This window comes from Puma concolor, chromosome C1, assembly GCF_028749965.1.
Source record: "Puma concolor isolate L17-30 chromosome C1, mPumCon1.1.hap2, whole genome shotgun sequence".
NCBI classification, from domain to species: Eukaryota; Metazoa; Chordata; class Mammalia; order Carnivora; family Felidae; genus Puma; species Puma concolor.
The window spans coordinates 19,663,045-19,687,924 of NC_141674.1; the positions used below are offsets into that span (position 1 = coordinate 19,663,045).

The 24,880-nt window shown below is 50.3% G+C and overlaps 1 protein-coding gene across 1 annotated transcript; it reads left to right on the top strand.

The window, feature by feature from the left end:
- Positions 1 to 18: 18 nt before the first annotated feature.
- Positions 19 to 15,940, top strand: CATSPER4 (cation channel sperm associated 4). Its single transcript, XM_025925781.2, has 11 exons — positions 19 to 769; positions 893 to 967; positions 1,445 to 1,588; positions 5,756 to 5,857; positions 10,785 to 10,882; positions 11,037 to 11,157; positions 11,368 to 11,501; positions 12,736 to 12,910; positions 13,882 to 14,093; positions 14,407 to 14,572; positions 15,466 to 15,940. Exons 1-11 carry the CDS (start codon positions 704 to 706, stop codon positions 15,517 to 15,519), a joined length of 1,347 nt encoding a protein of 448 aa, XP_025781566.1. The 5' UTR covers positions 19 to 703; the 3' UTR covers positions 15,520 to 15,940.
- Positions 15,941 to 24,880: the final 8,940 nt, after the last annotated feature.

A 24,880-nucleotide genomic window follows, 5' to 3' on the forward strand; every position in this document is an offset into this window, starting at 1 on the left:
CTTTGACTTCCATGGAAAGATGTCAGAAGGGCACGAATGCTCTTGGTAACTAGTCTGCCATGCGTTCACACTGGCCTGGGCCCTATTCCCGGAGCTCCATGCCTGCCAGGATGATGGGCTGCTGATCCGTGCTAGTGAGGGCTTCCACTCATGCCCATCTCTCCCCAGCCCTTTGGAGACCAGAGGGTGCTCTCCTGCCCCGTCCCCGGGGGCTCAAAGAGAAACAGAAACCAGCCTTTTACTCTAGATAGAGAAACCCATCTTGCATGGAAGGGCAGGGTGGGCGGGCCTGGAGACTGGGGCGGTGGATGGTTTAGCCCACGGGGAGGAGCACAGGTTGAGGTTTGCTGGGAGGAGGGCCTCTGGGCCAAACACTGCTCTTCGCTCCTCCAAGTCTCACCTCCGGCTCCTGGACCCAGAGCAGGGACATGCCCCTGTATCTCTCCATCCAGGCCGCACAAGAGACCTGACCTGTTCCCATCAGCCTCTGACCGCTGACCGCAGCCCAGCCCCTTAGTGTCCCTGGCTTCCTCCCTGGGGACCAAGGGGAGTCAGCGGGAGGAGCTTCTCTTACAGTCAGAATTCCTTGGTGGAATGCAGACAGCTGGAGGTCACAGAGTCCTCTATGATCTCACCACGAGGGGGAGCAAGGCCACTTGGAATGAAGTTTCTTTGATAAGTGGGAGGAGACGGAGCAGCTACGATGGATAACCGAAGGACTTGGTGGCAGCAGTGGACTGACATCAATATCAAACCTTTGAACGTCATGGTAGGTGGCCCCTGCCTCGGCCCACCCAAGCTGGGCATACCAGCGTAGGGTGGGGCACAGGACACCGCACTGGGTCCCCAGGGGCAGTGGCCGCACTGATGGGCCCTCTCCTCACCCTCACAGAGGGCCACTCACGAGCCCTATGCCCGGCCGGAGGAGCAAGTACTGATCAACCGCAGAGACATCACTAGCACGAGGGTAAGGAGGAGGCCTGGGCTGCAGCCGGCAGCGACCCCCACCCCACAGTCACCCTTCTGCAGCTGTGCCCAGGGGGCAACAGGCCATCAGAATAACTCTGCCCCTTCTATTTTCTAAACAACCCCCCTGAGGACCCTCCCCAGCAGTGATCCCTGTGTTGGCCCCCTCATGGCATGTTAGTAACCGCCAGGCAGTGCTCCCTACGGGAACCCTTATATAATGACAGTCACCAGCAGAGACCCCAGAAGTCTCCCTTCCAATGATCCCCACAAAGATCCCCCAACAGTCACCCGCTTTTAGTGGCCGTATAGGTAGTGACCCCTACACTGATGCCCCCATTTCATGACCCCTCTCAGGCAACTTCTCCCCTTAGAGTGCCCCCCCCCCCCCGGGACCCCATTCACTGAGAACAAACATCCAGGCAGAGGCCTCCCACCGTGACACCTGCCTGAAGGAAGGTCCCCTGCCCTCTCCCAGGATACCTGGGACATGCAGGAGTTCATCACTCGCATGTACCTCAAGCAGCTGCTTCGTCACCCAGCCTTCCAGCTGCTGCTGGCCTTGCTGCTGGTGGTCAACGCCATCACCATTGCTCTGCGCACCAACTCCTTCCTTGGCCAGGTGGGACTCCAGCCTGACCTCTGCCCCCACTGATCTAATGGGGCAAGGGCTGGGTGAGGCACTTTTCTCTCGGGGCCCCAGACTCCTCATCTGTTCATGGTGATTGGATTGAATGTTCTTCAAGGGCCTGTCAATTCTGACGTTCCAGGGAACTAGAGATCAAGGAAGACCTCGTGGTGGAGGGGGCCCAGATTTGAGGAAGGCATTGGATTTGTAGAGAGGAAGGGCAGGAGAAAAATGGTGTGAGCAGAGGCAGACAAATGGGTGCCTGGTTGGGAAGGGTATTCCATTATATGTGTGTGCGTGTGTGTGTGTGCGTGTGTGTGTGTGTGTGTACACACACACACATGTACATACACACACACATTTTTTTTTTAATTTTTTTTTCAACGTTTATTTATTTTTGGGACAGAGAGAGACAGAGCATGAATGGGGGAGGGGCAGAGAGAGAGGGAGACACAGAATCGGAAACAGGCTCCAGGCTCTGAGCCATCAGCCCAGAGCCTGACGCGGGGCTCGAACTCCCGGACCGCGAGATCGTGACCTGGCTGAAGTCGGACGCTCAACCAACTGCGCCACCCAGGCGCCCCCACACACACATTTTTAAGTTTATTTATTTTTGAGAGAGAGAGAAAACACAAGTGAGGGAGAGGCATAGAGGGCAAGGGAGAGAGAGAGAATCCCAAGCAGGCTCTGCACTGACAGCCCAATGTGGGACTCGAATCCATGAACCGTGAGATCATGACCTGAGCCCAAGTTGGAGGCTTAACCGACTGAGCCACCCAGGCACACCAAGGGTATCCCATTTTAACAAATAGTCACAAAGTGAGGATCACTCTGTGCTGGGGTTCCGGGGATGATCATAGCAGACCCAATCCTGTCTCAGACTCGTGCACGTCATTACAAATGCCTGAGTGTCAGAGTACATGGGAGCTCAGAGTAAGCATCCCGGTAGGGTCAGGGAAGCCTTCCTGGAGAAAAGGATGCTTCCGCTGAGAACGAAGAGTGAGTAGGAGTTGGCCAGGCAAAAGTGTTTTGTTTCCCAAAAACACTTGGGAAAGAGTGTTTAGGGTGGGCAAAACAGCTTGTGAGTGAGTTCTGTGTGTCGGTCTGGAAGTCCAGTATGACTTTGGTCTTATCAATGTTTTAATTTCTTTACAAGGCGTATACTACATACGTGAATTATGCTATTTGAAGTCAGTGTTTTAAAAATGTCCAACATGGTGGCTGATGATTTCAGAGAGATGGTCAGCAGCTAGATGGTGAGGGGTTTTTAAGTTATCTTAAGGAGGATGGCCTCTATCCTATGTCGTTGGAAAGTCAGGGAAGGGTTTAAAGCACAAAAGTGACATAACCAGACGTGTGTTTCAGAAAACTTACACTGGCTGCTACAGTGTGGACCCCGGAAAGGAGGGTGCCAAGAATGGGAAAAGATGGTCTGGCAAGACCGTGTTGTGGTGTTTAGTGAAAGATGGTGGGTCTTGGACCAGGGCCATGGCCATTGGTAAAAGAGGTCACATGCATTTGAAACTCTCTAGGAGTTGAATCCATGGGCCTCCCGACTGCTTTTCTTTATAGCAAACACTTCATAAGCACTTCCTATGTGCCACCTTTTTTAACATACATCATCATCTCACACGTGTAGGGAAGGGGAGAGCAAGAAGTTACACTTCTGGCTTGAGTAACTGTGTGGGGACGGTGCTGTTTGTTGGGACGTGGGGACATAGGACAATGAGTGGGTTTGGGGAGAATGCCAAGGTCACTTTGAATTGAGTAGCATTTGAGGCACCCATGCAATATCCACATAGAGATGTCTAGTGAGAGGTTAGAGCTCAACTCCGAGATCCTGCTGAGAGCTCGGGGTGGGGGGGGGGGTGGAGATTCCAACATGAGGGCTGCCAGCGTCTGGGTGGATGGTTGCCAGAAGCTAAAGGAGTAGACAAGGTCACCTGGGAAGAGCATATCCAGTGAGAAGGGAAGAACGCCAAGACAGAGCTCTGAGGAGAGTCTCCAACTGAAAGACAGAGAATGGAGGAGGTGCATGAAAGACTGAGGAGGAGTGACCAGTAGAGTGGGGAGGACCCAGGAGAGTGTGCTGTCTGGTCTGGGGCCAGAAATGGCAAGAGAGGAGGCCAGAGAAGGATCATGGAGCATCCCTTGGATTTAGTTCCTGTGGCCTTGACAGGAGCTGCCTCCCATGCGGTGGAGGCAGACAGCCAACAGCCAAGATTGCAGCACGAGTAGAACTACAAGGCAGCTTCAACCCCTCAACGGATCATGAAATCAGTTTAGACTGCAGATACCAGCATTCTGATACAGAATGAAGTAGAATGAAAAAGAATGAAATGGAAATTGTATGTGTGTGCACACGCGAGAGAGTGGGGGAGGGGGAAAGAGGGAAGATGTGAAATACAAAATTCACCTCTTACTATAGGTCCCAGTCAAAAAATGCTAGCTAAAAGCTCTGGTGTAGGATATGTGTCCATGAAGGTCATGGCCTGTGGATACCAGACTGGTTTTGAACCTTGTCCCTATGCCATTGGGAGCCATAGCAGGCTTGTGGGTGGAGGAAGCAACTCTGATTTAGCCATGGATGCTCATGACTTGAAGAAGGCGGATGGAGTATTTAGGAAGCTCTTGCAGCAAATAGTGCAGAGAGTTTATTGCCCCCGGGAGTCAGCGGGGTGGAGCTGAGGGGACAGAAAGCTCTTCCTTGTTATAGACCGACATCCCTGGCCCATGACACCCTTAGAGAATTTGGAACAGGCAGGGAGCCCAAAACCTTAATCTCCCATCTGGGTTTAAGAAACTCTGCCCAGCCTCTCATTGGCCAGTGGATATGGGTGAGGGCAAGTTTGTGGGTACCAGGAGGCCTCTGTATGTGGTAGTGAACCTTGAGGCACTGAGTCTGTTGGCCATGGAAGTGGAGAAAGAGAGGAGTCCAAGGGACTTTGGTAACTGCCAGGGTGGAGTTGGAGGCTGGGAGCTGTTAACAGGGTCACAAACTATAGTAGGGTTACAGCTTCATGGGAGATTGGGGGAAAGTGAGTTAGATTTTTTTTTTTTTAATGTTTATTTATTTATGTTGAGAGAGACTGAGAGAGAGCTGGAGTGGGGCAGGGAGAGTGGGAGAGAGAGATTCCCAAGCAGGCTCCATGCTGTCAGTGCCAAGCCCAATGTGGGGTTCAGTCCCACGAACTGGGAGGTCATGACCTGAGCTGAAATCAAGAGTTGGATGCTTAACCGACTGAGCCACCCAGGCGCCCCAGTGAGTTGGATTTTAAACAGAATTCAAGGTCATGGTCATCCATCCATGAGTCCATCCACCCGGGGAACTGGGCCCGTGAGTAGGCCGGCGATGGGGGGGGTGGGGAGGGGCATATGCAGGAAGTCAGTCAGGCCTTGTCTGGGAGATTTGGGAAACAAAGCAGCAGGAGTGGCTGGGACAACCAGAGAAGGAAGGATGAGGCTTGGTGCCCTCTGTCTCAGCGGCCAGGGCCTTTCCTTCCAATCCCGGAGCCTGTTCTGCCTCTCAGCCACCTCCCTTTTTCAAGTATCCCTGCTCCAGAGGTTAGGAGCAAAGGTTTATAGTCAGACAACAGTCTTTTTTTTTCTTAATTTTTTTTAATGTTTACTTATGTTTTTAATGTTTACTTATGTAATGTTACTTATGTTTGAGACAGAGTGTGAGTGGGGGAGGGCCAGAGAGAGGGAGACACAGAATCTGAAACAGGCTCCAGGTGCTGAGCTGTCCGCACAGAGCCCGACGCGGGGCTCGAACTCACGGACCACGAGATCATGACCTGAGCTGAAGTCGGACACCCAACCGACTGAGCCACCCCGGCGCCCCTATAGTCAGACAACAGTCTTTATTGCTAACTCTGTGGCCTCAGGCACCTCTCTGATTCCTCATCTGTGAGACAGGAATAAAGCCCACTTTGGAGGACGATGGTGATGCTGACATGAATGACACATGTGGGGCCTTAGCACGGTGCCTGGCATGTACATGGACAATGTGGACTAAAGGCAGCTGCCAAATTGCTGAGGATGAAGAGCAGCAGGATTACGGGCCTGCCCTTCCCCCCACAGATGCCCCCCTGCCCAGCCTTGCCCAGGCTCTGTTCCACTGACCTCTCTGCCCCTCTCTTTTTCTCTGTCTTCATATAGAAACACTATGAGTTGTTCTCTACCATAGATGACATTGTGCTGACCATCCTTATCTGTGAGGTCCTCCTCGGCTGGTTAAATGGCTTCTGGATTTTCTGGAAGGTGAGATCCTGGGTCCTTTCGGCCATCACCCCAACTCCTTAGGGACTGCACCCCACCCCTGGGCTTCTGGTCCTATGAGCCGAGGGTCTGTGTGTGTGTGTGTGTGTGTGTGTGTGTGTGTGTGTGTGTGTGTGTGTTGTGTGGAGAGAGAGACCAACTACTTCTGAGATGTCTGTGATGCAGTAGAAAGTAATTTGTACTGGGGCACCTTGGTGGCTCAGTCAGTTAAGTGTCTGACTCTTGATTTTGGTTCAGGTCATGATCTCATGGTTCGTGAGTTTGAGCCCCAGGTCGAACCCCTCATTGGGCTTTAAGCTGACCACATGGAGCCTGCTTGGGATTTTCTCTCTACCCCTCTCTCTTTGCCCCTCTCTCTTTGCCCCTCACAAGTGAGCACTTGTGCAAACCCCTATAGTCAAGTCATTTCTGAAGTCAAGGGATTTATTTTGCCTTTGGCCATGTTTGAGAAGAGATTTTAAGAAAACCTACTAGGGGCGCCTGGCTGGCTCACTCAGTGGAGCATGCAACCCTTGATCTCAGGGTTGTGAGTTCAAGCCCATGTTGGGTATAGAGACTAGTTAAAATAAAATATTTTTTTTCAAGCATATAAAACAGTTTTTTTTTTAATTTTTTTTTAACGTTTATTTATTTTTGAGACAGAGAGAGACAGAGCATGAATGGGGGAGGGTCAGAGAGAGGGAGACACAGAACCGGAAGCAGGCTCCAGGCTCTGAGCTGTCAGCACAGAGCCCAACGCGGGGCTCGAACTCACGGACTGCGAGATCATGCCCTGAGCCGAAGTCGGCCGCTTAACCGACTGAGCCACCCAGGCGCCCCTAAAACAGTTTTTTTAATGTTTATTTCTGAGAGAGAGAGACAGAGACAGAGCATGAGCAGGGGAGGGGCAGAGAGAGAGGGTGACACAAAATCCAAAGCAGGCTCCTGCGATCAGCACAGAGCCCAACATGGGGCTTGAGTCATGAACCACGAGATCATGACCTGAGCCAAAGTCAGCTGCTTAACCAACTGAGCCACCCAGGCACCCCTAAAATAAAATATTAAAAAAACAACAACAAGACTATCAAGTCTTTATACCTTTCAAAAAAAGGAAGTATCATTTAAATACAGTTACCAGGGGGCGCCTGGGTGACTGTCATTTGAGCGGCCGACTTCGGCTCAGGTCATGATCTCACGGTTTGTGGGTTTGAGCCCCGTTTCGGGCTCTGTGCTGCCAGCTCAGAGCCTGGAGCCTGCTTCGGATTCTGTGTCTCCCTCTCTCTCTGCACCTCCCCCCCTCACAGTCTGTCTCTCTCTCTTTCTCTCTCTCTCAAATAAACATTAAAAAAAATTTTTTTAATACCATTACCAGGACAACCAGTTAGAATTCTAAGCTTTCCAGGGGTCAGAGGTTCACAGAACACGGTGTAGTTGAACCCAGAACAACATTGCTGAAATCTGGGCGTCTTAAAGACTGCTTTGTGCAAATAACATTTGCAAGGATGTTCATTAACAGAACATCGAAGGGATGGTGCACACCCTTAGTGTTTCCTCACTCGATGGGAGGGGAGTAGGTACCGTGCTTTGTGTGAACATTTCAATGGTCCACTTTATCAGAATTAGCCCTGGAGGCAGGCAGACATCTGTTCCATAAGAGAAAACATTTCCTCCTTTGTATCTTCTTGAGATTTTTTTTTTTCAGCAGCAGTAGGGGGTCTGCACTTTCTTAGCAATGCTTCTTTAATTTTTTTAATTTTTATTTAAGTAAGCTCCACGCCCAGTGTGGGGCTTGAACTCAACAAAGGACCCTGAGATCGCAAGTCACACCCTCTATGGGCTGAGCAACCAGGCACCCCAGGGGGCCTGCACTTTCAAGGTTAACTCCCAGGCTTTCATTAGGACAAGGGAATTGAAGCAAGCCTGAGAATCTTGTGCTCCTCCCAGCCACTCTGCTTGTCCCTTAAACCCAGGGTTCTCAGCCTCAGCACTATAGACCTTTTGGCCTGGATGATCCTTTGTTGTGGGGGCTGTCCTGTGCACTGGAGGGTGTTCTGAAGCATTCCTGGCCTCTCCCCACTAGATGCCCCTTAGCACCTTCCTAGTTGTGACAACCAAGAATGTCCCCAGACATTGCCAAATGTCCCTTGGAGGGAAAAATCATCCCTGGCTGAGAACTCATGTCCTAAACCCTAACCTTCATCAGGGGCCAGGGTGAAAACCAGGGTTTGTTAGAGATTGTTTCTGCCTCCTTCTCCCTCACCCCCCTGGGCTGTTGTGGAGGGGGGAGGCTGGGGGAGGGAAAGAGGAAATGCAGGAAAGTGGAAAGCCTGTAAATATCTCAAAATATGACCCCACGATGTAGGAATCCCCAAAGTTTTGTCCCCAGCTCTTTCTTTTCTTCTACTCTTGTGGATTCCTTTTTCCTCCTGACCCCCACAGCCTATTAATCAGTTTCACCGCCTAACGATTTCTCAAATGTCTTGCCGCCTCTGCATCTTTGCTACCCCTCTCTAGCTCTTGCCTGGTCTTCTCCCACTAGGATGTTGCTTTAGCCTCCAGGATACCCCTCCGCCCCCCCCCCCCCCCCCAATCAAAGTAATCTCCCCAAGGCACAGGCCAAAGTATTCTTAAAATCCTGCCCTGGCTCCCTGTTGTTTATAGGATCAGGTCGAAAGGCTTTATAGTGCTTAAGGCCTTCCACGATGTGGCCCTTGCTTATTTCTGCAGCCTCATCTTTCCCTGCCTTGCCCTTGAAGTTCCGGCTACCAGACTGCTTGCAGCTGCACTCCCCAGCGCATACCCGCACGCACCCGCACACGCACGCACCCGCACGCACACGCACCCTCACGCATCCGCGCACACCGCTGCTTCCCGCCTCCATGCCTTTGTCCAAGCTGACCTCTCGTCTATGAAAGCTCCCTGCCACTTTATTCATTTGCTTTACTCCTGCTTACAGCTTCAGACTCGTTCAGATATCTTCTCTTCCAGGAAGTCCTCCCGCCTCTCCCAGGCCAGGTTAGGTGTTAGTGCCTCCCTGACAATCTCTCTCACATGGAGTTTCAATTTACTGTCAATCTGTCTTCCTGGAAATTGTGTGCCCTGCAGGGAAGAAATCCTCTTGTATCCTCAGGATCTGGTGCAGGATCTGGCATACAGTAGGAGCTTAATGCTGGCTGGTTAGAGCGCCGGATCTGTGGCCAGGCTGACTTGTGTCTCCTGATGTACGTGTAGGCACAGGCACGCCGAATGTGGGATTCCAGGAGGGCTTGTGTTCACTGTTCTACCTGATACGTTTAAGAACTTTTTTTTTCCATTAGAAAAAGTTTTCTTGGTGGGGCGCCTGGGTGGCGCAGTCGGTTAAGCGTCCGACTTCAGCCAGGTCACGATCTCGCGGTCTGTGAGTTCGAGCCCCGCGTCAGGCTCTGGGCTGATGGCTCGGAGCCTGGAGCCTGCTTCCGATTCTGTGTCTCCTTCTCTCTCTGCCCCTCCCCCATTCATGCTCTGTCTCTCTCTGTCTCAAAAATAAATAAATGTTAAAAAAAATTAAAAAAAAAAAAAAGAAAAAGTTTTCTTGGGGCGCCTGGGTGGCTCAGTCGGTTGGGCGGCCGACTTAGGCTCAGGTCATGATCTCGCGGTCCGTGAGTTCGAGCCCTGCGTCGGGCTCTGTGCTGACAGCTCAGAGCCTGGAGCCTGCTTCAGATTCTGTGTCTCCCTCTCTCTGACCCTCCCCTGTTCATGATCTGTCTCTCCCTGTCTCAAAAATAAATAAAACGTTAAAAAAAAAAAAAGTTTTCTTTTTGAATATTTAATGCAGATATAGATTGGTGGAAAACTATATTGAAAGGTACACAGAGAATTCTTCCTTCCACTCCCTCCCTTCATCTCTTCCCCTCCACCCCAGGTAATCTTTTTAGATTTATAGCCTATCAGTGTGTATTTTGCGATCATAAGCTAATATGTGTATACTTTAGTTTTCTTTTGCCTTTGTCCTCCATCCCTCCTCTCCCTCCCTTCCTTTGTTTGCCTTTGCCTCCCTCCTCCCTCCCCTCGCACTTTGCTTTTGTCACTTAATGGATCCTGGCAACCTTTCTGTATCAGTACATGGAGATATTTCCCATTTGTCTTTTTTGCTACACAGCGCTCCATTGAATAAATGCTCCGTGGTTTATTCAATTGGTGTCTCATTGCTGGACACTTTAGTTGTTTTCAACCTTACACAGGTGTCATTTTGTACTTGAACCAGAGTTTCTGTGGGTCAGATTTTAGTAGTGGGATCACTGGCTAAAACATAAATGTATCCACTGTTTGTTAGATAAATTCCCCCTTTCGTGGGTGTGCTTGAACTTTTCATACATGAGGTTCCTTCCTCAGTCCCCACCCCTATGTAACGTTGTGCCTTACTGGACAGAAGGCTTGTAAAAATTTCCTGTCTCTGTCTCTGTCTCTGTCTCTCTCTCGTACAGTGAGGGCCAGTGTACTTCTGAACTGGCTACCGAAGTAGTGTTCTTGAATGTTTTTATTAGTATTTACTTTTATTGTATTATTAATTATAGTGTGAGCCACACAAAGCCTGGAGCATCCGAACGCTCTCCTGTCACCTAACCGTAGGGCCAGGCCATTTTCAGCAGTGCGCTAGCCCAGGTGGCTGCTCAGCTTAGGAACTAGCTGTGTGTGCGTGAGAGTCTCCACTGTGTCTCTCTGAGACTGCACTTGGCTGTGGACACACGGACGAGACAGGGAGGGCATGTGTGTCTTGTGGCACGTTTGGGGAAAGCAGATAAGTAACAGCAGTGGATGGCAGATGACTGGCCCTGCTCTGAGAGGAACACTGAGCCTCCCAACCTTGGGGCGGTGGGAGGGCAGACCCAGGATGTCCCCACAGGCCGGGCCTGATAGACCCCACTGGGGCTGGCCCCCCCAACCCCCCCAGGACGGCTGGAACATCCTCAACTTCCTTATCATCTTTATCTTGCTCCTGGGGTTCTTCATTAATGAACTCAGTGCTATCTCTATCACCTATACTCTCAGGTGAGCTGGGAACTCGGGAGAACAAGGGGAACTGTCTGGACCCCAGGAAGGAGATGAGGTGGGGATCGGTTCTGCCTGGCCGGGCAGGTCAGGGGGCGGGGGGAGGAGGGGCCTGGGAGGGGCCAGGGGGCACCCCTGAGAGGCTGTGCCACAGGGCGCTTCGTCTGGTGCACGTGTGCATGGCGGTGGAGCCTCTGGCCCGGATCATCCGTGTCATCCTGCAGTCGGTGCCTGACATGGCCAATATCATGACCCTCATCCTCTTCTTCATGCTGGTCAGTGCCCTCCCTTGCCCTCAATCCTCCCCTTCCCTGAGCAGGGCCCCTGGGTCATTGGGGATACAGGGGTGTCTGGAAGAAGAGGAGAGGCCTATGGGCCTGAATCCCTGTCATTCCCTTGGCGGTGTTCATTTGCGTGGCATGTGCATGTCCTGTCCCCAAGGTCCCTGGGTGAAGTCCAGGCATCTTCTCTGGTTTCTCTGGCAGGTGTTCTCCGTGTTCGGGGTCACTCTCTTTGGTGCGTTTGTGCCCATGCATTTCCAGAACATGCAGGTTGCCCTGTATACCCTTTTCATCTGCATCACCCAAGATGGCTGGGTGGACATCTACAGGGACTTTCAGTGAGTGTCTGTGGGGCTTCCGGGCCTCCAGCCCAGTGGGGCGAGGCAGTGGGAGTGGGTGGTCCAGAGCTTGGGATGAGGGTGTGCCCAGCAGGAGAGGGGTGCCTGGAACTTCAGACTGGGGAAAGGGAGACCCCTGAGACTGGGGCCTCTGGGTTTGTGGCCTGCTTGAAGCGTTGTTCCCCTTGAAATTCCACCTGTTCGAAGTCCTACTGCAGGCCTGTTCATCATTTCTCCTGTCATGCTAAACAACTGGGTAGGTCTTGAGCAAGAGAGCAGCTCTGTGGTTTCAGGACAGCCTCCCAGCCCACATCTGAGCCCACCAAGCTGCCTGGATTCCTGGGAACTCAGAGCCTCATTTCATTCTTACACCTGCTGCCCAAGGCCATTTGGGGCCATAGATGGCCACCAGGTTCTGTTCTTTTCCATTACCCTATTTGTTTCCAGTGCACTCTAGGAAGTGGGTCCTCCTGACTGATTTCTTTTTATCTCTTGTGAGACTAGAAGCACAGCTGGTAAAGGGTTTCTGTGGGCACCACCCGTTATGATGGTGGGAAAATCATAGAGTGTACAATAAAGGTACACTGGAGGCTGGGCTTTTGAGTCTTTGCTCCATCACACTAGCCATGCAACCTTGGACAAATTCCTTCATCTCTCTTCTGAGCCTCAGCTTCCTCACCTGCTGATTGGGGATTATTGTAATTAACTGTGTCTGAATTGCTGTAAGGATCAACAGAGAAAATCTATTTAAATCTCTTAGCATAGAGCCTGGCACAGAGTATCTCTATATGTGCGCGCGTGCGTGCGTGTGTGTGTGTGTATGGAAAGAGAGAAAGAAAGACCTAGTCTTTAGGAAAATATTTTATAGGAGATTCATAACAAGGTATTAATAGTAGATGGGTTTTTTTTTCCTATATATCTTCCTTCTAATTCTCCTATTATGAGCTTGAGTTATTTTTTAAAATAAGAAAATCGTGAATAAAGAGTGTAGCCAATAGATTAAACTTGATAATGCCAATGGACACATCCCCACCTTAGAGGGCTGGCTTGAGGCCCTGTGTGCTCAACAAAGAGCAGCCGCTATGACAGTCAGGAACAGGCATTCGATCAGCACAACAGCAGTGAGGTAGCAGAAGACCCAGTGGGCCTTGAGGTAGTGTCCCCGTTTCCTAGATGGGGAAATCGAGGCTCAAAGGGCCAGGGAGGTGATGGGGCCCCTGTCTGCCATCTCCAGGATGGAGACAAGAGAGTACGCAATGGAGATTGGGGGTGCTGTCTACTTCGCCATCTTCATCACCATCGGTGCCTTCATTGGCATCAACCTGTTGGTCGTTGTGGTGACCACCAATCTGGAGCAAATGATGAAGGCAGGCGAGCACGGACAACTGCATCAGACAACCTTCCGTGAGGTGAGTGGGATGGGAGGGCAGAAGGGAGGAGGGGGCAGAATGTACTGACTTGACTGTGTATATGTGCACATATGTGTGTGTATGTGTGTATGTGAGCGCACATGCACATGCTTCCACACTCGAGGGCCTGGGGAAAGTCAAGCCTGAGACCTGGGGGCAGCATCCCCTACCTTGAGTGACATCTGAGGGGTATGGATTTCCTAGATTTTTAAAGTTTTTTCATTTTGAGAGAGAGAGAGAGCATGCACGTACACAAGGGGGGAGGGGCAGAGAGAGAGAGAGAGCTAGAGAGAGAGAGGATCCCAAGCAGGCTCCACACTGCCAGCACAGAGCTCAATGTGGGACCTGAACCCGTGAACCATGAGATCATGACCAGAGCTGACACTTAACTGACTGAGCCACTCAGGCGCCCCCTAGATGCCTTATTTCTATGGCAATTCAAAACTGAGTGGCTGGGTGACCTTTGGGCAGATGACCAATTTAAGCCTCAATTTCTTCTGCAAAATGGAAAGAATAGTTATTTTCTCATAGGACTATTATGAGAATTATGGAGATAAATGAACACACATACAACTCATTAAATGTTAGCTGCAGTGTTACTCATTCAGGGGTAGAACTTCCAAAAGGTCGGTGGGGGTGGATGGTGGAGTACTTCCAAAATGTTCACGGCTGTGGGCTATGACTTCAGAGTAGACAGGGCTTTAGAAGCTGGCTGGGTAGGATTTATCAGGAGGGAAACTGGGTGCTAAATTTTGAAAAGGGGCTAGGAATTTTCAAAGAGGTAGGGAAAGGGCTTATGCATCTGAAGCCTCCCACCAACAGCGTAGGGAGGCTAAGATCTGTTGGAGCTCAATGAGGGGCATTAGAACCCTGGTATCCTAGGAGACTCCTCCTCCCCGAAGCCAAGCAGGAAGGCACTGGGGGAGGGGTGCCGGCTGAGCTCTGTCCCTTCCCCGTTTCCCTCTTCCCAGACAGGCAAGGAGGAGGAGGATGGAAGTAACTACCTGCCACTGGTGCACTGTGCGGTCGCCCGTTTGGAGATGTCTGGCCTCCCCCAGGAGCCACTTACGGGGGGCAACCTGTCTAACCTCTCGGAAAACACCTGTGACAACTTTTGCCTGGTGCTCGAGGCAATACAGGAGAACTTGATGCAGTACAAGGAGATCCGAGATGAGCTTAACATGTAGGCCGGGTTGGGGGTACCCCGAGTCCCATAAGTCTGGGCTGAGCGCAGACCTCGGGGCCATCACCATTCTATAACACGGACCCTGGGGCCCTACTTGACCGGGGTCTGTGGGTGCAGGAGCTAGAATCCCCAGACCTCCCTGTTCTTCCATCCAAGTGAGCGCACAGCTTTGGCTGGATCTCCATAGGAGTGAAGGGGGAGGGCAAAGCGGGGTGGATGCCAGGGAAGAGATGTGGGGTCTGCCCCCCTTTTTCTCCTTCCCCTCCAAACTCCCTCAGCCCTCGGAAAGTACTCACCCCTCCGCCCCCAGGATAGTAGAGGAGGTGCGCTCCATCCGCTTCAACCAGGAGCAGGAGGAGGAGCTGATGCACAAGCATGTGTCCCTGAGCCTGTCGGTGGCGAGTGGGTCCTCCCTGGACATCCACGACATGACTTGCCAGCAAGACTTGATCACTGCGCTCATCAACAGGGATAAGGTGCATGCAGCTTCCCTCTCCTACCCAATAAATGCTCGTCCAGCCACCCCACCCAGCTCAGCCTCTGCCCCATTAGTCAAACTTTCTGTCGATTTCAAGACTGGTCTACCTTCTAGACTTCTGTGCAAGGACTGCGCTCCCTCAGCCACAGCTGATCGGTTAGGTTCCACCCTTTCCTCCTCGGAGAGCCTCTGCCGGCTCCCTTCAGGCTCCTCCCATGGAGCCACTTATGTTTCTAATGCCTTCAAACCTACCCCTTCCTAGGGTGGCTTGAGCCAGCTCAGTTTCTGCTTAGTGGCAGATACCTAGGCCCACTGGGGGCAGAGGGCCCCTGGGTTCTCTCCAGGGTGCATAAGAATGGCCTCCTCTTGGGGCACCTGGGTGGCTCAGCCTTGGGGCACCCAGGGCTATGGGATTGAGCCCTGTGTTGTGCTCTGGGATAAGCATGGAGCCTGCTTAAGATTCTCTCTCTCCCTCTGCCCCACTACCCCTGCTTGTGCTCCCTTTCTCTCTCTCTTAAAAAAAAAAAAAAAAAAAAAAAAAAAAAAAAAATATATATATATATATATATATATATATATATTTACACACACACACACACAGCCTCCTCCTGAGGGAGGAAGCTTTTAGGGAGAAAAAGGCACACACCCACATACCTTAATTTCCTTTCTCCACTTCCCAAACCACCTGACTGGGCTAGAATGGCCTGGAGCCTTGTGAATGTCCACAGACTGGGCTCCCAAGCTCAGAGTGGATACTAAGGCAGCTAGAGTCAGACATATGAAGGACTTCCCTGGGAGGTCTGGCAGGGTAGCTGCCAGGAGGGGAGGGGAGCAAGGCAGTGTTTGCCATGTGAAGGTGAGGGATCGACAAGAAAACCCCTTGGTTTGCAGGTTCAAGAATCCAACACAAACCTGCTCCTTAACAAACACAAGGCCAGCCGCTGAGAGGCAGGACGGGAGCCAAGGGACCTGCGCGCGCACACCCAGCTGCTGCATCTTCCTGCACCTCTAGTGTGACTTGGCACAGCCTGGTCTGAGCCCGTCCTCTCCCTTACACCTCGGCAGATGCCTGGGGCTGAGAAGGGGGTGGCATGTCCAGGGCTTGTACCTGTGAGCCCCAGGTTCAGAGGAATTCAGATGGACAAGGATGCTGGATGAGAGAGGGAGCCCCACAGCAAGGATGAGCACCTAGCGGGGGTGCTGGCTAAGGCAGCCAGGGTTTGTCCTAAGGATGGGCATCCCTGGTCCTCTGCATTAGGCCAGAGCTAGATGGGGCCTAAGTGGGCTTAAGCACCAAGAGGAGAAAGGTGAGGCCAGTGGGGCCAGGCATCTGTGTATTGACAATAAAATTTTGCGTTGGGATCAATATGTCTGAATGGTGGCTCTACAAACCCCTTGGGGCAATTCTTGCCAAAAGCCTGTTTGTCTGGTGGGAGAGTTACTGACAGCCCTCTAGAGCTTCTAATCTAATGGGAGAGAGAATCTGCACCCTGAAAATTTGTGACTTAATGGTAGGGATATAATCTCTGCCCTTAGTGTTCTAATTTTTTTTTTTTTGGTTGGAGGGGGGGTGGCAGTGGGTGGGAATTTGGTCCTCATGGTTAGGAGCCTGGTCTGATGGAGACAGCCCTACCCTCCCTCTCTGAAGGTAGAGAAGAGTGGTCCTTATTCTGGGGAGCCCTAGTCTGTTGAGGTCACCATTGATCAAGTCGTGCAAATACAAGCAGTTTTATGCTGGGGCAATGGAGAGTGACTGGCAAAGCATGGGTCCTGGTAGGCTTTTCAGAGGAGAGGGGCACTGGAACTTGCTGGAAGATAGCAGGAGGAGTCTGTGGGTCCAGTGAATGAGGTCTAGTGGGGAACCTAGGACCTGTGAGGTCTTGGGACCTTCACACTAAAGACCATTGAGAGCCACAGCAAATTCCTGAGCTGGGTAATGCAGAGAGTCTGAGAGAGCTGCGGAAGTCATGGGCAATAGGAAGAACTGCCTTGGAGGACTGGATTCTCATCCTTGGGTAAGTCAGTGGGCCTTATTTTTCCCACCTGTACAGTGGGGCGAGGGGGAGATTGCTCTCCAGCTCTAAAATCAAATGGCCAACTTTTAGCTCAAGAGTTGGGAGACCAGTAAGATCATCCACGTCCCTGAGACTCAGATTCCCTTGGGTTGGGTTGGGGAGAAGCCTGGAAGGCCGAGAGTTCTGCCCAGCTGTTCAACAAAGGCTAACAGTTAGGGGCCTTAGGGATATTCACCAGTTGGAATGGGAGTCCCCAGAGGCCCACTGATTGCAACTAATGAGAAAATCCACCCTCCATCCCCCTCTGGTCTGCATTGGTTCCAGCCCCGTAAAGCACCCCCTGGGGCCAGCTGGGAAGGAGTCTGGACAGCTGGGGGTGGGGTGGTAACTCAGCAGGCAGATGAGAGATGGCACCAGTGCCAGCAGTGCCTCACTGTCTTGGAGCTGCTGTCTGTTCCCCTGTTCAAGCTGAGACTCCTTATCCGTGCTTTCCAGGACCATCAACATGGGCAGAGCCATGGGCATCCAGTGGCTTTTACTGCTAACTGCTATTTACTGGGGATGGAGCCTTCAGTCTTCCTGGTGAGTACCCTCATATACCCTTTCTATCTATCCTCTTCTGGGGGGCTCTCATAGCCCCTCTTCTGGCTGGCCAGAGAAGGGAAGAAGGTGACAAGAGAAGAAGAGACAGAAGGTAGTGTACCCAGGAAAATCTTGCAATGTGAGCACAGCCATCACTAGCCCCAATCCTAAATTGTCTGAAAGGCTTGAGGCACCGATGAGTTTGGAGGCAGGAGCATGACAGGATAACCTTCAAGGGACTTCTGGCTTTGCCCCTCTATCCTCTTCCAGGATGTTGTCTTTGTCTACTCCATCTTGTCTATCATCCCAGTTGTGTCTCCCTTGCTGTCTATCCTTCCCACCTGGGCCTGGCCAAGAGCTTGGGGTTCCAGCAAACTAGTTCCCTCCAAAATAGCCCAGAACTGGGGACCCAAGATCTTGGACCCCTGCTGCCATCCCCTGCCCTCCTCCAACAAAGAACAACTGCCACCTCCAGTGTCTCACCGAGCCTGAAGAAGGAGTACAGCCCTGGACACTGAGCTCCTAGGACAGTATGAAGGTAGATATTGGGAAGGGGCAGGACATTGCACATCTCATCACTCCCACAAGTCCATAGCTTTTGCAAGGGAGAAGTATCCTTGGCAAAGCACTCAGGAAGCAGATATAAATCTTGGCGAGAGGAGAAGGGGACAGTCATTACCAACAACAGGTTCTATTCATTGAGCACCTACTATATGCTAAGAACCGTGCTAAGTGCTTTACAGGTGTTATCTCATTTAACCCCCATGACCATCAGTGACCATTATCATCCCTGTTGTAGAGTTGAGGATACTGAGACTCATGGACGTGAAGTGATTTGTCCCCTATCACAGAGCTGGGATTCTATGCCAGGTCTGACTTCAGAGGCCAGTCTACACTCCACTGCTTCTCAAAAAAAATGCTGTGGTCAGGAAACCTCAGTATCATGAAATTGTCAGCTCTTACTAAGTATCACACTTCCAAACAAGATCCCAACAGGGTTTGTGTAGAACTTGATAAGGAGATTCTAAAATATATGGAACAACCAAAGGCAAACAAAAGCCAAGATAATTTTAAAGAGCAAGATGGGAGACTCACTCTACCAGATCCTGAGATTTATGTGAAAGAAACATGGTGCCAGTACAGTGATAGACAACAGACCAATGGGATGAAAGAGCATGGAAGTTGGTCTGGATACATAATGACAGCGTGACAAATCACCGGGGAAAGGATGGACTTTTCCATAAGGCAGCAGGAACAACTGGTTAACCAGATGCGGGAAAAACAAAATCAGATCCGATGGAAACATCTCTCCCTGCAAATAAAACCTTGAGACGCCTGTGGCAAGACATCTCTTCGTTACAGCCAGGATTTATGTTGCAAACCCACAGATCACTAGAGTTTAAAGGACTTCTCTGTTCCTCACCGTTTTGAGGGGACATGGAAGTACCAAGAGGTTTGGGTCTTCCTCAAGATGACACAGCAAGTCAGTAACAGAGCCAGGTCTAGAGCCTTGGTCTACTCTTTCATGCATTCTGGCCAGCTCTCCTGCCCTACTGTGACCCCTCAGCTCTGCACAGAGCTAGAATAAAGTGGAGTGTGGAAGGAGCAGGTGCTGTGTGGGGGCAGAATTGAACACAAGGGTCAGTGCCTCTTCAGACCTAGATTGTGGGAAGGACGAGCCTGCTACCCGTGCTGAGTCAACTTCTAGTTTTCTGAATTAGCCCTTTGGCTACTGTGCCAAGGATGCAATGACAGAGCTTCAGGTCAAGGACCTATTTCTGCCCTGCGCGCAGGGGAAAGAGGAAGATTTCCAAGGGATCCAGCTCAGGATAGCTGATTTGGGCCTTTCTCTCTAGAGAGAGTGGTTTGGCTCAACCATGAGAAGGAAGCTGTGTTTTTGCAAGTTGGTACAGTGTGTTAGGGGAGACACCGGGCTCCCGAATCTGATGGACCTTGTTTCAAATGCAGCGTCACCACTTCCTGGCTGTGTGACCTTGCACAAACCTCTTCACTTGTCTGAGCCTCAGTTTATTCATCTGATAAATAGAAATAATAACCCTTGGGGCGCCTAGGTGGCTCAGTTGGTTAAGCATCCAACTCCTGATTTTGGCTTAGGTCATGATCTCATAGTTTGTGAGTTCAAGCCCCACATCAGGCTCTGCACTAACAGTGCCCAGCCTGCTTGGGATTCTCTGTCTCCCTCTTTCTGACCATCCCCCGCTTGCTCTATCTCTCTCTCAAAGTAAATAGACATTTAAAAAAATTTTTTTTAAGAAATAATAATCCTTACCTCAGGTTCTTTGTCAGGATTCACCATACCAATGCTCGTGCATTGAAGCAGGGCCTTACTTGGACAAGGTGAAATTGAATGATGTCAAAAACTATCCTGGACTGCTATTGCATTAAATAAAGCACTTGGTTTGCAATTAGGGTTCACATTATACCAAAATATTGTTGGGGTGCCTGGTTGGCTCAGTTGGTTAAGCATCTGACTCTTGATCTCAGGGTCATGAGTTCAAGCCCTGTGTTGGGCTCTGCACTGGGTGTTGGAGCCTTCTTAAAAAATAACATATATCTTTCAATATTAGAACCATATTCAATGCAGTAGGAAACTCACACCAAAACAGGCAGCCAGATACCAAAGACCAAATGCTATGGCAGATTTCTGCCTTTTGCTATCTCTGGAGGAGTCACTGAGGGGTGCCTGGGTGGCTCAGTCGGTTGAGAGTCTGACTTTGGCTCAGGTCATGATCTCATGGTTGTGAGTTTGAGCCCTGCGTCAAGCTCTATGTGTACAGCTCAGAGCCTGGAGCCTGCTCCCGATTCTATGTCCTCCTCTCTCTCTGCCCCTCTCCCACTCATGCTCTGTCTCTGTCTCTCAAAAAGAAATGTGAAAAAAAAAAATAGAGTGGTTATTGAGCAGAAGACATAGTTGCCAGCACTAGTTAAATTCATGAGTTAGGACGGGGTGCCTGGGTGCTCAGTCAGTTAAGTATCCGACTTTGGCTAAGGTCATGATTTCACGGTTCATGAGTGTGAGCCCTGCGTCAGGCTCTATGTTGTCAACTCAGAGCCTGGAGCCTGCTTTGGATTCTGTGTCTCCCTCTTCTCTCTGCCCCTCCCCCACTTGCGCGCGCGCGCACGCGCGCTCTCTCTCTCAAAAATAAAAATAAAACATTTAAAAAATAAGATGAATTAAGATCATGCATCAGTTACTATGTGTTAGCACAGAGCTGGCACATAAATGAATGTGAGGCAGTAATAATGTAGTTGGTGCTGATATTATTTTTATTGAATCTTCTTTTTTTAATTTTTTTTATGTTCTATCTGAGAGAGAGAGACAGACAGAGAGATCAGGGGAGGTGCGGAGAGACGGAGACAGAATCTGAAACAGGCTCTAGGCTCTGAGCTGTTAGCACAGAGCCTGATGTGGGGCTTGAACTCACGAGCAGTGACATCATGACCTGAGCCAAAGTCAGACGCTTAACCGACTACGCCACCTAGGCACCGCTTTATTGAATCTTCTAATAAAGATACTTGGTTAAGAGGCACCTGGGTGGCTCAGTCAGTTAAGCGTCCGACTTTGGCTCAGGTCAGATCTCATGATTCATGAGTTTGAGCCCCACATCGGGCTGTGTGCTGACAGCTTGGAGCCTGGAGCCTGCTTCAGATTCTGTCTCCCTCTCCTCCCCTGCTCATGCGCTCGCTCTCTCTCTCTCTCTCTCTCTGTCTCTCAAAAATAAACATTAACAATTTTTTTTAAAAAAGATACTTGGTCAAGTGAGAACATTTGAAAAGAACTCTGGATTGGTGGAGAGAACAGGTGCATTGGATTCTTTTTGTTTGTTTCTTTGTTTACAGGCATTATTACAACCCAGGAGGTTGAATCAAATACAGCAGACTCCACAAAAGTCTCTCTGCCTAAGGGACCTACAGTATCCTCATTGACAACCTCAGCTCTATCCAGCAATGGGAGAGACAACATGTCTGCAGTTCCGATTAACGCATCACCAACAATCAGGAGGACAGCAACGTCAGAGTCCCGGAAGAATACAACACCAGCTACTCCTCCCACTTTACCACAAGCCAACCGCTCTGCTGGGTCCACTGAACAGACAACCCCCGTACATGAGACCCAGGAGGAGAGATCCAGAAGCGCGGCCTTGTCCAGCATGGCCACTTCAGCTAAGACCCTAAAACAGAATCAGAGAGCTCCAACCACACCCCGTTTAGCATCAAGCTCCATAATCAATGGATTGGAATCATCATTGTCCACTGACTCTCAGATGTCAGCCAAGATCACTGCTCCAGCAGCGTTAAACATACCAGGCGATGACATTACATCATCAAGGTCCATGACAGCCACTGTCTCTGAGAAGTCAGCTACAATGAAATCCTCAACAGCACTGAACAAGACCACTGATGTGAAAGAATCTCTATATCCAGGACAACGAGTGCAGTTATCCACACTGACCCTGACCACCCTAGGGACAGCTGCTTCTAGAACAACCATATCTGGGACTCAGGAAGGAGAAACTATAGGCGCACCCCCACCCCAGCATGGTGAGCACGCTGTCTGAAACACATCACGGCTCTGCCACACGGACACCTTCTGGGCCAGTGGAATCAGCCCCTGGTGCCCTCACTGCAGCAGCCCAGTCACCTGAGACAGCAGCTGCTCATTTGATAGCCCTTATCCCCAGCTCCTCAGGGACAACACAGCCCTCTGATAGGACTGGGTCCAGTCAAGCTTCTCCTAAACCCACCCAGAGCAGTAGTCCTGGAGCACGAGCCTGTGCTCCGGACAAGTACCCAGCTGAAGGGGGAGTAGCTGATAACAGCTATTATGCCTACTCGGGTGAGTCTGAACAACTCGTGTCTGTACAGCAAAGAAGAGGTGGGGGCCAGAGTGGACATCAGAACTCTGTGATGGCCCAGACAAATGAGTGTCCAAAGGCCATGGGAGGGCCAGTGAGATTTGGTCAGACATTGGCCTCTAAAGAGTCCACTGGGGTAGAGGTGATTTCTAGTAAGAGGCTAGGTAGCTGAGCACGTGAGGTTGTTGTAGTAAGTTCAGGCTGCTGTAACAAAATACCAAACCCGGTGTCTTATAAACAACAGAATTTTATTTCTCACAGTTCTGGAGGCTCACAGTCCAAGGTCAAGGCACGGGCAGATTAAGTATCTGATAAGAGCCCACTTCCTGGTTCACAGACAGCTATCTTCTCTATAGTGCAAGGGGCAAGGGAGTTCTGTGAGGTCTCTTTTCTGGGTTGGGCGGGGAGGGTAGAGAGAAAGGGAGAGAGAAAATATTTTCTTTAATATTTTTTATTTATTTTGAGAGAGAGAGAGAGGGAGGGAGAGAATGTGTGGGGGAGGAGCAGAGAGAGAGAGAGAGAGAGAGAGAGAGAGAGAGAGAGAGAAGGAGAATCCCAAACAGGCTTTCTGATGTCGGGGTGGAGCCTGATGTGGGGCTCAATCTCACAAATCATGAGATCATGACCTGCATGTAAATCAAGAGTCAGCTGCTTAACTGACTGAGCCACCCAGGTACCCCCTGGGGTCTCTTTTATAGGGGTACTAATCCCATCCATGAAGGCTCCATCTGCATGATATAATCACCCCCAAAGCCTCCCCTCCTAATACCCTTGTATTAGGTGTTAGGATTTAACATATGGATTGCTGGGGGGGGGGGGGGGAGCATAAAAATTCACTCCGTATCAGAGATAGAATGGATAATTCATCAGCTCCCAGGACCCCAATACTGTCCAGAGAATGAATCTTCCCAGAGGAAGGAACTGATGATCCATGAAAGACAAAGGCTGTAGCCCCCAGAAGAGGCCAGGAGGGGCTAGATAGTTGATGGGACAAGACCAGTGTGACAGATACTACAGAGAGGCTGAGTTCACAGGGCCTCCCTCACGTGGCACAACTAACTCCCAGACTCACCCTCTGGCAGGGCAGAAGCTGGGTCCTGGGAATCAAAAAGATGATGGTATCCCCCAAATCTATGTCCCCCATAGTCAAAATAATTCTAACTCCCAAACCTTTCAATTTTATAAAATTCCTATTTTCCTAAAATGACTACTCTGCTTTTTAAAATCTCAAACTCAGGGGCACCTGGGTGGCTTAGTCGGTTAAAGGTCCAACTTTGACTCAGGTCATGATCTCACGGCTCGTGAGTTCAAGCCCGGCGTCAGGCTCTGTGCTGACAGCTGGGAGCCTGGAGCCTGCTTGGGATTCTGTGTTTCTCTCTCTCTGCCCCTCCCCACTCATTCCCTCTCTCTCTCTCTCTCTCTCTCTTTCAAAAATAAATTAACATTAAAAAATTCCAAATATCAAGTTCCTTCAAAAAATACTTCTTTAGCATTCCTCTTCTGCTCTCTGGATAATCTAGCCTTGGGATGAAGTTTCCATTACATTCACAGCTAGGCAGTGTTTAACTTACAGGCCAGTATTTCTCAGACTGTGTTTTGTGGGACACCAGTGCTTTGGGATTTCGATAGACATTACACAAAAAAAGGGTGGTGTTCTGTTGTTAAATATATTGGAGGAAATACTGGATTAAACAAAATGGTTTCTTGACTCGGGACTTTTTAGAGGCTTTAATATTCCACCATCTATCATGACTCCCTTAAAAATCAGATTTTGAGGGGCGCCTGGGTGGCTTGGTTGGTTAACCGTCCGACTTCAGCTCAGGTCATGATCTCACAGTCTGTGAGTTCAAGCCCCGCGTCGGGCTCTGTGCTGACAGCTCAGAGCCTGGATCCTGTTTCAGATTCTGTGTCTCCCTCTCTCTCTCTGCCCCTCCCTGTTCATGCTCTGTCTCTCTCTGTCTCAAAAATAAATAAACGTTAAAAAAAAAAATTAAAAAAAAAATCAGATTTTGAAAGCAGATTATAGTATGCATTTCCCAAGATTATCTGTCCCCAGAATCCTCATTCTGAGGAACATTTATGCAGCACCTTGGAATACACCTGGCTACAGAGGAGAGGAATTCAGATGAGAGTAGAGCAGTGCTGGGCAGGCAGAAGTGACTGGGGTGACAAGTCCAACCCAGGGGGTTTTAGCCACGTCCCGAGTAGGTGCTGGCTCATTAGAAGGTTGTCCCCATGTCAACAAATTGTCTTGGTGAGACCAGGATAGTGTGCTCACTTGTGAAATACTGTGTGTATCCCTCCACAGAAGTTATGAAGCATATTATTGTGTTTTTGTGCACTAAGGGTGAGACAGCTTTTCTTTTTGTGTTAATTTTTTTCCAGGTTACTAAGAACATAAAGTCTGCAAGATAGACTGGGTTTGAACTGTGCCTCATTTTCTTCTGCCGGGGTTAAGAGCACATTTACTGCATAGCATTCATGTTTGAGGGTTAGCTGTTATCAATATTATTACTTGGCATTCTGTATCACAATATACTATTGATTGCAATAGCAGAAAGTTATGTGGCTGACTTAACCCCCACCTTGCCCCGTCTCACACACCTGCCCTTAAATTGTAACCCATCCCTCTGACCAAATATGCCTGCCAAAACAGAAACAGTGAACTTATTTAAAAAGGAAAGGGGGTGGGGTGCCTGGGTGGCTCAGTCGGTTGGGCAGCCGACTGCGGCTCAGGTCATGACCTCTCAGTTTGTGAGTTCAAGCCCCACGTCGGGCTCTGTGCTGACAGCTCGGAGCCTGGAGCCTGCTTCCGATTCTGTGTCTACCCCT

Excerpts from the sequence above, each read along its gene's own strand:
- CATSPER4 (XM_025925781.2), top strand. The coding sequence starts at position 704 with ATGGATAACCGAAGGACTTGGTGGCAGCAGTGGACTGACATCAATATC. Across the intron at positions 1,589-5,755 it reads CCAACTCCTTCCTTGGCCAG|AAACACTATGAGTTGTTCTC; the intron begins GTGGGACTCCAG and ends GTCTTCATATAG. Across the intron at positions 11,158-11,367 it reads TCATCCTCTTCTTCATGCTG|GTGTTCTCCGTGTTCGGGGT; the intron begins GTCAGTGCCCTC and ends TTTCTCTGGCAG.